The following is a 14087-nucleotide window of genomic DNA, read 5'->3' on the forward strand; positions in this document are numbered from 1 at the left end:
AGGCCCTCCCCGTGACCACTTAGCCACCTCGGTCCCATTGAGCGGCGAGGCTGCATGGACACAACAGCACAGCAGTGAGTTGTCTCCTTCCTGGCCTGTGTTACACACAGGGCAGGAATCTAAGCCCTCTGCCAGCCTTTGTCTGTCAGTGTGTAACTCGACGCAGCACAGAAGAGCTTTCAGAAATGCTTAACTGTACAGTATCACAAAGGTGCTGCTTTGATTGCTCCCCACGACCTCTGCAGGGAGAGGATGCCTGTGCATTTGAGTTACTATATTGTAGGCAAGTGTGTGTGTGTGTGTGTGTGTGTGTGTGTGTGTGTGTGTTTGTGTGTGTGTGCAAGCACAAAGGGTTTTTAAAAGAATACTACACATTCAACTGACCTATTGTTCTCCAATGTAAGACAGTGACATATGCCGTTTTTTTCTTCCACAGAAACACATGGGTTTGTCTATTGTTCTCCAGCACTGCACAGCAATGGAGCGCTGGAGCACACCACATCATCATTAACAAACATATGAAGGTACAGAGTTCAACACAAAGGGTCCTCTATTAGCCGTTAAAGGACAAAGGCTGCTGCACAAGCTTGGAGACCACATCAATTACTGTGGCTGCCTTACTTAAGACACCACCAACCCTCTGCTCTATGGTCACTTCACTGTTCAGTTACAACGACCCGAAGCCTCATGAAGCAAGGAGACAAGACCTTCTGAAAATAACAAGCGCCACATAACATAACACATTCACTTTGAGACTTACTCCAGTGGAGGCTGCTGAGGGGAGGACGGCTCATAATAATGGCTGGAATAGAGTCAGCGGAATGGTATCAAACACATCAAAAACATGGTTTCCATGTGGTTGAGACTAGAGGTCGACCGATTAATCGGAATAGCTGACTAATTAGGGCCGATTTAAAGTTTTCATAACAATCAGTAATCGGCATTTTTGGACACCGATCATGGCCGATTACATTGCACTCCACGAGGAGACCGGGCAGGCTGACTACCTGTTATGCGAGTGCAGCAAGGAGCCATGGTAAGGTGCTAGCTAGCATTAAACGTATCTTATAAAAAACGATCAATCTTAACATAATCACAAGTCTACACATGGTTGATGATATTACTAGTTTATCTAGCTTGTCCTGCGTTGCATATAATCGATGCGGTGCCTGTTAATTTATCATTGAATCATAGCCTACTTCGCCAAACGGTTATTTAACAAGAGCATTCGCGAAAAAAAGCACTGTCGTTGCACCAATGTGTACCTAACCATAAACATTAACGCCTTTCTTAAAATCAATACACAAGTATATATTTTTTAATCTGCGAATTTAGTTAATATTGCCTGCTAACATGAATTTCTTTTAACTAGGGAAATTGTGTCACTTCTCTTGCATTCTGTGCAACAGAGTCAGGCTATATGCAGCAGTTTGGGCCGTCTGGCTCGTTGCAAACTGTGTGAAGACCAACTTCGCCAAACGGGGGATGACTTAACAAAAGCGCATTTGCGAAAAAAGCACAATCGTTGCACGAATGTACCTAACCATAAACATCAACCCCTTTCTTAAAATCAATACACAGAGGTATACTTTTTTAAACCTGCATATTTAGTTAAAAGAAATCCAGGTTAGCAGGCAATATTAAACTAGGGAAATTGTGTCACTTCTCTTGCGTTCATTGCACGCAGAGTCAGGGTATATGCAACAGTTTGGGCCGCCTGGCTCGTTGCGAACTAATTTGCCAGAATTTTACGTAATTATGACATAACATTGAAGGTTGTGCAATGTAACAGGAATATTTAGACTTATGGATGCCACCCGTTAGATAAAATACGGAACGGTTCCGTATTTCACTGAAAGAATAAATGTTTTGTTTTCGAAATGATAGTTTCTGGATTTTACCATATTAATGACCCAAGGCTCGTATTTCTGTGTGTTATTATGTTATAATTAAGTCTAGGATTTGATATTCGATAGAGCAGTCTGACTGAGCGGTGGTAGGCAGCAGCAGGCTCGTAAGCATTAATTCAAACAGCAATTTCGTGCGTTTGCCAGCAGCTCTTCCCAGTGCTTCAAGCATTGAGCTGTTTATGATTTCAAGCCTATCAATTCCGAGATTAGGCTGGTGTAACCGATGTGAAATGGCTAGCTGGTTAGCGGGGTGTGCGCTAATAGTGTTTCAATCGGTGACGTAACTCGCTCTGAGACCTTGAAGTAGTTGTTTGCTCTGCAAGGGACGCAGCATTTGTGGAGCGATGGGTAACGATGCTTCGAGGGTGGCTGTTGTTGATGTGTTCCTGGTTCGAGCCCAGATAGGGACGAGGAGAGGGACGGAAGCTATACTGTTACACTGGCAATACTAAAGTGCCTATAAGAACATCCAATAGTCAAAGGTATATGAAATACAAACAGTATAGAGAGAAATATTCCTATAATAACTACAACCTAAAACTTCTTACCTGGGAAAATTGAAGACTCATGTTAAAAGGAACCACCAGCTTTCATATGTTCTCATGTTCTGAGCAAGGAACTTAAACGTTAGCTTTTTTACATGGCACATATTGCACTTTTACTTTCTTCTCCAACACTTTTTTTTTGCATTATTTAAACCAAATTGAACATGTTTCATTATTTATTTGAGGCTAAATTGATTTTATTGATGTATTATATTCAGTTAAAATAAAAGTGTTCATTCAGTATTGTTGTAATTGTCATTATTACAAATAAATAAACACATTGGAAAAAAATCGTCCGATTAATCTGTATCGGCTTTTTTTGGTCCTCCCATAATCGGTATCGGCGTTGAAAAATCATAATCGGTCGACCTCTAGTTGAGACCACTCCATTGACTCCATACCAGCCATTATTATGAGCCGGTCCTCCCCTCAGCAGGCTCTACTTGAATAACTCCACTTTCTTATTGACCGAGTCACTGGTGCTTCCTGCTTTAGTTTTTGCTGGTAAGCAGGAATCAGGATAGAATTATGGTCAGATTTGCCAAATGGAGGGCGAGGGAGAGCTTTGTATGCATCTCTGTATGTGGGGTAAGGTGGTCTAGAGTTTTTTTTTCTCTGGTTGCACATTTAACATGCTGATTTGAGTTTCCGTGCATTAAAGTGTCCGGCCTCTAGGAGCGCCGCCTCTGGATGAGCGTTTTCCTCTTTGCTTATGAACATGGTTCCATTTCCTCTTTGCTTATGGCCATGGTTGCAATGCTTAGCACTTGACGTGGAACTCAAGTGAATCCAAAAAAGAGCTTTGTTGCTAGAGCGGAGCCTAGAAAATTCATCTTGGTGCCAGCAACCAGCAACAGGGCGATCAGCAACACTTTGAGATTACAGCAGGCACAAGAACGCAGTGTGAACGTCAAGTATAAAGGCTTGCTAATAGTAAATTACAGAGAAGAGTACAGATTATGAAATATTACTAGGGACAACACGAAGGAAGGGCAAAATCCAAAATGCTAATGTATCTGTGTAAATAAGGCAAACCATCAAATCCATCTCCCTGGCTCCCTAAGTCGCTCATATTGGGCTCATCCAAACATAATGTGGCTCCAATATTAAAGCTTGGTAAATACAGTAGCCTGTTGGTTACTCTGACTTTATAGCCACGTATCCAGCAGCGGTCGGCTACATGAGAGACATTCTGTAGACATGGGTTGACGAACCCAATGTCAGATTTCACCACCTTCCAACAATAGTGATGGCAAAAAGTTCTGCATATTTAAACTTAAACCTACATATTATTTAGTTATTGTATTCATATTCATTGTATTCATTGAGTCAAACTTGCTAGCAATTAACAAATACCTCTCTTATTACCAATGTTGGTAATATGTTGGAAATGGCTAATTATGCTTTTCAATAACATTGTAATAACATGGTACTACCATGGCAGTAATAACCCCGTAGCAAGGTTATTAAAGGAACACCTAGTAAAACTGACTATCCTACCGATCCTCGACTTCGGCGATGTCATCTACAAAATAGCTTCCAATACTCTACTCAGCAAACTGGATGCAGTTTATCACATTGCCATCCGTATTGTTACTAAAGCACCTTATGCCACCCACCACTGCGACCTGTATGCTCTAGTCGGCTGGCCCTCGCTACATATTCGTCGCCAGACCCACTGGCTCCAGGTCATCTACAAGTCCATGCTAGGTAAAGCTCCGCCTTATCTCAGTTCACTGGTCACGATGGCAACACCCACCCGTAGCACGCACTCCAGCAGGTGTATCTCACTGATCATCCCTAAAGCCAACACCTCATTTGGCCGCCTCTTTATAGTTCTCTGTTGCCTGTGACTGGAACGAATTGCAAAAATCGCTGAAGTTAGAGACTTTTATCTCCCTCACCAACTTTAAACATCTACTATCTGAGCAGCTAACCGATCGCTGCAGCTGTACATAGTCCATCGGTAAATAGCCCACCCAATTTACCTACCTCATCCCCATAGTTTTTATTTATTTACTTTTCTGCTCTTTTGCACACCAGTATCTCTACCTGCACATGACCATCTGATCATTTATCACTCCAGTGTTCATCTGCTAAATTGTAATTATTCGCCTACCTCCTCATGCCTTTTGCACACAATGTACATAGACTCTTTATTTTTTTACTTCTGTGTTATTGACTTGTTTACTCCATGTGTAACTCTGTGTTGTTGTCTGTTCACACTGCTATGCTTTATCTTGGCCAGGTCGCAGTTGTAAATGAGAACTTGTTCTCAACTAGCCTACCTGGTCAAATAAAGGTGAAATAAAAACTTACTGGCGGCCTGCACCCTGGCCCTGCGGCTCACCACCAGACCAAAGGAGTTCTGGCCCACGCACTCATAATCCCCTTCATCAGTTGAGCCGTCAGACTTGGTCCTCTGGAAGCGTCCAATCAGCAGAGTGCCGTTGTGGAACATGGTGTAGTATTGGTCAACCACCAGGAGGACTCCGTTCCGCCTCCACTGCGTGGTGATTGGTGGGATGCCGTCCACCTGACAGTGCAGCATGAGGGGCTGCTCCTGCACCGCGATGATGTCACTGGGCTCCAGCGTGAAGGAGAGCTCTGCTCCCGATGTCACACCTACACAAAGAGCAGAGAAATACATACGTTACACCTACACAGCTACACAGAAAATGCACACAGCGCTCATGAGCAAACAGCCTTAGCAAGCTAGGTTAGACTTTGGTCTCAAGAGAATTCATTCATTCACACTCACTAGCAAGAACATGTTTTTCAGCACAGTGACAATGAACGATCCACACCTACAAGCACAAGAGAATAGACAGCCAGGTGAATGTAGAAAGAACAGACTGGTCCATCCTTTCTAAACACAGAGCAACCATGGAGTTGTGGTTGCAGATATTGATGTGTGCTATAGAATAAAAAAGCACAATAACTGTACACTGTGATTACTGTGCATGCCACTGTCTGCCAGCTTCCAGTCCCATAATAAACCACCTTGATGTGCTGTTGACAATCCGCCTACCTAATGCCTTTGAGACATGATGCACTCAATACTGTCTCGTTCTGCTCTCGCAACAAACAGAACACACCGCTGGCTAGTGATGGAGGAAAAACATCCATACAGAAAAACTACTCAACTGTCATACATCAAAAGTAAAAGTAAAATGATAACTCGTATAACGGCACAATTTTCTTTTTTAAATGTATTTACGGATAGCCAGGGGAACACTCCAACACTCAGACATCATTTACAAACAAAGCATTTGTGTTTAGTGAGTCTGCCAGATCAGAGGTAGTAGGGATGACCAGGGATGTTCTCTTGAAAAGTGTGTGAATTTTCCTGTCCTGCTAAGCATCCAAAATGAGAAAATTTCAGAGAAAATTTATGGAATAAAAAGTACATTCTTTTCTTTAGGAATGTTGTGTAAAAGTTTTCCAAAAAATAAATAGTAAAGTACAGATACCCCCCAAGAAACCACTTAAGTAGTACTTTCAAGTATTTTTACTTAAGTACTTTACACCACTGCATATCAGGATATAATTTTTGTTGATATATCGTATCGTTTGACAATATCGCAATATTATTATTCCGCTAAATGGCTTCACCTGCACCAAAACTCCAGTATTTTTTTGCTTGTTCTTGTTCTCCATCATCTTTTTAAATAGGGAAGCAATTTGTTTTCAGCACTTTTATTTCCATGACTGATCCAAACGTGTTTTCTCATGGCTCTCTCTTGTCCCTCTGCAGCAGACATATGAGGAGCAATATGTTTGGAACATCGAATCGCAATAAAATCACAGTATCTAATCACAATAGATATCATGAGAATCGTGAGAATCGCAATACATATTGTATCGGCACATAAGTATTGTGACAACATCGTATTGTGAGGTCCCTGGTAATTCCCAGCCCTATTGCTGGGCCACATTGATGTTTCCTTACTCTGTTATCACCTGCAGGGCCAATCATCAACACCAAGAGCATGGTGTCAGTGATGATGTGATTGTCACTTTGAAATCTGCTTCTTCTGCCATGGATAAAATGGAATTCAGAAGGTGTTTGTAGGCAGTAATAAACATTCATTTAGGTCAGCAACTCAAACGACTGCATTTTGAATGGCTTGAATACAGGTTTGCTCAGATCAATAGTGGAATGCAACAGAGAGAGGGTTTCGAAATGTCTGCTTTTCAGAGACACGAGCAATGCCTTTTGACGGCAGATAGAAAAAGAGGCTAAAGATTATGGCCAAGGTCACTGGGGACTGTTGTGTTTTCATCATTTTATCTGCTGCACTCATTTCATCTTTGTCTTACAGTAACATAACTGGAAGATTCTTTCCTCTTCCCCTGACCTGGTGACATATGAGAGAGAGAGAGCTGATTGAGGACTCTCCATCTAGTGTCCATCTACACTAAACAAAAATATAAATGCAACGTGAAAAGTGTTGGTCCCATGACATGGTTCCTGAGCTGAAATAAAATACATTTTCCAGATGTACAAAATGCTTATTTCTCTCAAATGTTGTGCACAAATTTGTTTACATCCCTGTTAGTTAGCATTTCTCTGTTGTTAAGATAATCCATCCACCTGACAGGTGTGGCATATCAAGAAGCTGATTAAACAGCATGATCATTACACAGGGGCATCTTGTGCTGGGGACAATAAAAGGCCACTCTGAAACGTGCAGTTTTGTCACACAACACAATAACCACAGTTTTGAGGGAGTGTGCAGTTGGCATGCTGACTGCAGAAATGTCCACCAGTGCTGTTGGAGGAGAAATGAATGTTAATTTCTCTACCATAAGCCACCTCCAACGTTGTTTTAGAGAATTTGGCAGTATGTCCAACCGGCTTCACAACCGCAGACCACGTGTATGGCGTTGTGTGGGTGTGCGGTTTGCTGATAACAACGTTGTGAACAGTGTGCCCTATCGATGGCAATTTGAATGCACAAAAATACTGTGACGAGATCCTGAGGCCCATTAAAAGTGCCATGAAAGTCAAGCTTAGCGGAGTCTTCTGCACCTCCGTGCTCTCAGTATCAGGTTTCAGCTGCTGAAGGACTAAGCACTAACAGTCCCTGCCTCGGACCCAGGAATCTGGGCGGGAGGGGCGGCACAGGGGTCAGCAGAGAGGACCTCCGACGTCATCCCTCAAATCCCATCCCAGGAATACTCCCCTTTAAGTGCAGACAAGGAATGCATTGACATGCTCTCCTTTCTAAACCGTTTCCCTCCCTCCCTCTCTCTGCGAGGTAAGTAAAGCTCCTACGAGACCAAAGAGACATCAGTGCTACCGCTGGGGTGGTGAAATATTTAACCCCTTGCTGGCCGTGCTGCCTGCACAGAGCGCTCTGCTCCGCTGCCCCAGCAAAGCCTGAGCGTTCCACACACACAGGAAGCCAGCGCAGTCAGCACAGCTACCAGTACATGAACAGCAAACGAAGAGGACGCGGGTACAGAGGCAATCAGTCACGCTTCCTGTTATGGGCAAAACAATGTTGGAAGCTAAAACACCCATTAGACACTAAAAAGCTTCTGGACACAAATAAAGCGTTGGAGGATACAATAGTGTTACATTATACATATTCTTAGGAGACAGAGGGGCTCTGTTTCTGACCTCTGGATATAGAAGGGATGTTCATGCCAAGCTTTCAAAACTGTCACAGGGCATTAATAGATGTTATCCAGCATCAGAAACCCAGATAACGTCTCAATGCAAGTAGTATTTCGTCGCCCGTAGTAACATCAACAAACTGAATCTGTGTTATTATCATGTCAGGGATTTCAAGAGCAGCAGAACATGGCTTTATTAAGCTATTTCACAGAGATGAGCCATTCATGAATGCATTGCAGTGTGTCCTTTTAAGCTGAACAGGAAGCTGATGAATTCAATGAATAGGTTGGTTTTTAAATGAATAAAGCATGGAGAGAGAGCAGAGTCCTGCAGGTTTTCAAATTATAGCTTTGACTGATTGGCTCATCAATGTCATCCGATAGACTCGGAGGTCTGTGGACTCTCACAAAGCACTGATGATGCCTCCAAGACATTAAACATTAATGTCCACATGGAACATTCATGACTGCTTCCAACACGGTCTTTGTAATCAACATGTATGAAGAAAAGGAGAAGAGGAAAGGTGTAATAACAGACGGGTAAGAAGAGAGAGAGAGGGGAGAGAGAGAAACAGAGAGAGGTGGACAGCATTGCCAGCACATGAGCACAACAGAAGCACTTAGCAGTGAGCTAAGATATAGAGGGGTCAGGGTTATGGATGAGGAGGGGAGGGATGGCTGGCTGGCTGGCTGGCCATGCGTGTGTTGTGTGCTGTGCTGCTGGGTGCTGTGCTATGCTGTGTGGAATAGGAGAAGAGTGGCCAGCACAGCTGTAGATGCCAGAGGTCAGAGCAGAGCCACACTGTCAAAGAGAGAGAGAAAGAGGCACACACAGTCAGGCAGACCCCTCCTCTTAATGCTCCCTTTAACAAGGGAAAGGGGACCCTGGGGTTTGGGATTACCACCGTGGGAGACCAGAAGCCTGGTCTGAGGCTGAGAGAGACAACTGCTGGCTAAGTGTGGCTCGCGCTCGGGCTTACTACTGGCATTCAATAAAACCCACCGTGCTACTGTACGAAGAACTGGAGGGAGGGAGGCATCCACAGCCTCACAAACAAACTGCTGCATTTGGCTAAATAATAACCAAGCTCTTATCAACATGGTTAGTGATCAAGCGGTCAAAGCTGCATCACAGCACATTCTGTTGCGGAGCAAAAACACATAAAAAGCTTGGTTTAATCACAGACAGTGAGCATCCTGAACACTGCAGAACAATGCATACTTAATGTTCCCATCATTTCCTCCTCAGTAAAAAGCACTCCTGGGTAATTTGTCCCGTGTCACATGAGGCACTTCAATTTCAGCAGCCACTGCTGTTGTTGTCTAATCAGACCCATACAGTCACAGATCTGGATCAGAGCATTACAATGCAATCAAGAGGCAGGTCTCAATTACAGATGCACAAAAAAACAAAGACTTGTGAGTGTAAACATGTTAAACAATTAAATAGCAATATTGTATCTGGATCTACCCATCTAGTTTCAATGCCAAGTCTACTCAACCCTGTAGACTACCATCCATTGCCAACTCGTACATGATACAGGCAACATCTTGGTGTAATTTTGTACTCCTACAGCGTCCTCTAAAATATGGAGTATGTCTAGATTCTGAAATAAAAACATGAATTTATTCAACATTAAAATTATTAATATCTCAAAAGTGCCCTTTTTTGCTCTTGTTCATTTTAAGACATTGTTTGGAACAATACATCAGATTTCCAGAGTGGGCTCTATGCTTATTGTTAAGTTATGAGCACCACCAACACAGTGAATGGGGATATGGATTCAAAGGGAACTCTCTGTTGGTGATTTGCTGAATGTACAATCCTAAAGGAGGGCTGTGATTGGTTAATGACCTATAATGTGAAATTCTAATATTCTAATATGAATTATCTTCAAAAGTACCAGAGCCCACTCTGGAAATGTGACATGTTTGAAAAATATATTGTTCCAACCAATATGTCTAAAATAAGGGTTTAAAAGGGTTTTTCAGAATCTAGTCATTCTCTATATTTTAGAGCAAACTATAAGAAGTGACCACAAGATGTTGTCTGCATCATGTACAGTTCACAGATCACAGGGTCTTACAGGAGGCAGGTACAGGTCTAGAAAGGTCTAAAATGGACACTTTCATCATGATTTTCTCAAAAGTGGTTTGTGATACAAATGTAAGAAACATGTCAAACATCCTTTCTCCCAATGAAGGTTTTATTTGAGAATTGCCAGAACAATCTGAGATACATCCTTGCATGGAATCGCTCAAATAAATGTTTATGGTCAATCATCCATGTATTTAATTATTTTTGGAAAGGGCACACAGAGCTTGTTTTGCCACTTACAGATGTCCTTCAGTGTTTGTAATGAAGTTGTCATGTTAATGAGGGAAAGTCACCCAGTAAAATACTACTTGAGTAAAAGTCTAAAAGTATTTGGTTTTAAAAATATACTTAAGTATCTAAAGTAAATATAATAGATAAAATATACTTAAGTATCAAAAGTAAAAGTATAAATAATTTCAAATTCATTGGCCAGATGGCACCATTATTTTTGTGTGTGTGTTTGTGGGGGGGGGTTCAGGGAAAATGTAGGGAGTAAAAAGTACATGATTTTCTTTAGGAATGTAGTGAAATAAAAGTACAAGTTGTCAAAAATCTAAATAGCAAAGTAAAGTACAGATACCCCCCAAAAATACTTCTATAGTACTTTAAAGTATTTTTACTTAAGTATTTTACACCACCGGTTGGCAGAATAGGCACATGTACAGGTAACTGCCAAAATAATGGAAACACTTGAGTAAATGAGGGATACAAAGTATATTAGAAGAAAGCTGGTTTTTCCACACAGGTGTGGTTCCTGAGTTAATTAAGATATTAACATCCCACCATGCTTAGGGCCATGAAGAATAGTGTCACATCCCTCCAATAGAGTTCCAAACACTAGTCAAATCTATACCAAGGTGAATTGAATCTGTTCTGGCTTGTGGTGGCCAAACAGCCTATTAAGACACTTTATGTTGGTGTTTCCTTTATTTTGGCAGTTACCTGAATATAGCTTCATTTACATATTTTAATACAATATTTCAGAAAATGTGTAATGAAAATAATCTCATATTTGTGTCTATATATAACTCGTAATGGACATTTTGATATACGTATATATAGATTTAAAAAAGATTGTATTCGGTGTAGTGCCTGCCTGGCATTAGCCTATGGAGTATACTATCAAGGCTACCTGTAATTATGTAGTTCTGAGGTAGAATGGCTTCTGTTGACAAAAAATGTGTCATGCTAGATTTGGATCAAGAAATTAGACTAATTTTGACCCACAGACTTAATCACAACACCAGGAAGATGATATTGAAAAGGAATATCTACTAACAACGGTCCCAATATAAGCTCGAAGAAAATTTACATTTTATACAAATTACTACTGTGTTTGCATTGTGATGATGACTCACCCTGGCCAATGCCGTAACCCCCACCTGCTTCAATCAACAATATTCCTATGTCAAGTTCCCTCTAGTCCGGCGGTGATATGTGTCCATAACATTGTCAACACATGGTCATTCCCTATGGGATAGGTGCACCTGAGGTCTCTGTAAAGACTACTCATCAGTATCTTTCACCACACGAACACAGAAGAATAACAGTTGTGTGTGCAGGCTATAATTATATTACAGGGTCTCACAGGAATAACACAAGTAAACAACAATAGCATCCTTGTAGTGAATGCGACTAACAAAATCATTTGTTTCACGATGCAAATCCAAAAAAACAATACGAACGATTTATGCTAATTGGGAGACATTGCTGTTGCATAGCCAATATGATTTTTTTGTTGCTGTTGCTATTTGTCTTTATTTTGAACAAACATCTAACAGTGCACACCCCTCTGGTCATACCTTGCAGAATGAAAAGAAAATACAGACTGTTCTATTCAAGCTTCACTACAGCTTCTAACCATACACCTTCTTACCTAAGTGGTTTAATGTGGTCTTCCTCATATTGAATGAAACTTTAAACGGCACAAAAAGTGATTCAATCTTTGCAGGATTAGTGAAACAAATCAATTGAAGCTATTTGATTTCTCTCAGATGTGTCGGCTAGAATACATCACAACAACTCCCCTATAACACTCACTAGCCACACACAAAGAACACAAAGGCCCCAAATTACAAATGTGTTTACTCTTTCACTCCTCCTTCCTTACTCCTTCACTCCTCCTTTTTTACTCCTTCACTCCTCCTTCCTTACACCTTCTCTACTCCTTCACTCCTCCTTCCTTACTTCCTCACACCTCCTTCTTTACTCCTTCAGTCCTCCTTCCTTACTCCTTCTTTACTCCTTCACTCCTCCTTCCGTACTTCCTCACTCCTCCTTCCTTACTCCTTCACTCCTCCTGCTTTACTCCTTCACTCCTCCTTCTTTACTCCTTCCTTACTCCTTCACTCCTCCTTCCTTTATTCCTTCACTCCTCCTTCCTTACTCCGCTTTCCTTACTCCTTCACTCCTCCTTATTTACTCCTTCACTCCTCCTTCTTTTCTCCTTCTCTCCTCCTTCCTTCCTCCTTCACTCCTCCTTCTTTACTCCTCCACTCCTCCTTCAGTCCTCCTTTCTTACTCCTTCACTCCTCCTTTTTTACTCCTTCACTCCTCCTTCCTTACCCATTCACTCCTCCTTCCTTTACTCCTTCACTCCTCCTTCCTTACTCCTTCACTCCTCCTTCCTTACTCCTTCACTCCCCCTTCTTTGCTCCTTCCTTACTCCTTCACTCTTCCTTCCTTACTCCTTCACTCCTCCTTCCTTACTCCTTCACTCCTCCTTATTTACTCCTTCACTCCTCCTTCCTTACTCCTTCACTCCTCCTTCCTTACTCCTTCACTCCTCCTTATTTGCTCCTTCACTCCTCCTTCCTTACTCCTTCACTCCTCATTATTTACTCCTTCACTCCTCCTTCCTTACTCCTTCTTCCTTACTCCTTCACTCCTCCTTCTTTACTCCTTCACTCCTCCTTCCATACTTCCTCACTACTCCTTCTTTACTCCTTCACTCCTCCTGCTTTACTCCTTCACTCCTCCTTCTTTACTCCTTCACTCCTCCTTCCTTACTCCTTCACTCCGCCTTCCTTACTCCTTCACTCCTCCTTCCTTACTCCTTCACTCCTCCTTCACTCCTCCTTATTTACTCCTTCACTCCTCCTTCCTAACTCCTTCACTCCTCCTTCTTTATTCCTCCACTCCTCCTTCTTTACTCCTTCACTCCTCCTTTCTTACTCCTTCACTCCTCCTACCTTCACCCCCCCTTCCTTACTCCTTCACTCCTCCTTCCTTACTCCTTCACTCCTCCTTCCTTACTCCTTCACTCCTCCTTATTTACTCCTTCACTCCTCCTTCCTTATTCCTTCACTCCTCCTTCCTTCACTCCTCCTTCTTTGCTCCTTCCTTACTCATTCACTCCTCCTTCCTTACTCCTTCACTCCTCCTTATTTACTCCTTCACTCCTCCTTCCTTACTCCTTCACTCCTCCTTCCTTCACTCCTCCTTCCTTACTCCTTCCTTACACCTTCCCTCCTCCTTCACTCCTCCTTCCTTACTCCTTCACTCCTCCTTCCTTACTCCTTCACTCCTCTTTTCTCACCCTCCATACTACTGCTCCAGCCTTTACTGGAAATGTGATTACATGGGTGGTGTGTTCCTGTGGGTCTCTATGGCATGATGCTCATCATAAAAGCATCCCTCTATCCGGGTTACATGCTGGGAAATGGGGCCTCGCATTGAGGGACTAAAAACTGTCAATCATACTGAACAAAGGAGCCAAGAACATTTTAAAAAGAAGTTCATCTGTACAAATATTCTCCTCAGCGGGCAATAACTGCTGTCTTTTTTATTCATTCTCACAGCAATAAATTGACTACACAAAGACTCACTCAATTAAAGATATCTCCCCCTATGACAGATGATAAGCGCAGCAGTGTTCAGTGCTCGGATAAAAAAAAGAAGGCTAATATG

At 42.2% G+C, this 14087-nt stretch overlaps 1 protein-coding gene across 1 annotated transcript in view; it reads right to left on the reverse strand.

Moving 5' to 3' along the window:
- Positions 1-14087, reverse strand: part of LOC109895272 (immunoglobulin superfamily DCC subclass member 3) — a 114674-nt gene that overhangs the window by 98948 nt on the left and 1639 nt on the right. The window contains exon 2 of the mRNA XM_031830815.1: positions 4775-5080. Within this exon, the coding sequence (XP_031686675.1) occupies positions 4775-5080 (306 nt within the window). The remainder of the gene's footprint in view (positions 1-4774; positions 5081-14087) is intronic.

The sequence above is a fragment of the Oncorhynchus kisutch genome, linkage group LG8 (genome assembly GCF_002021735.2).
Source record: "Oncorhynchus kisutch isolate 150728-3 linkage group LG8, Okis_V2, whole genome shotgun sequence".
Lineage (NCBI taxonomy): Eukaryota > Metazoa > Chordata > Actinopteri > Salmoniformes > Salmonidae > Oncorhynchus > Oncorhynchus kisutch.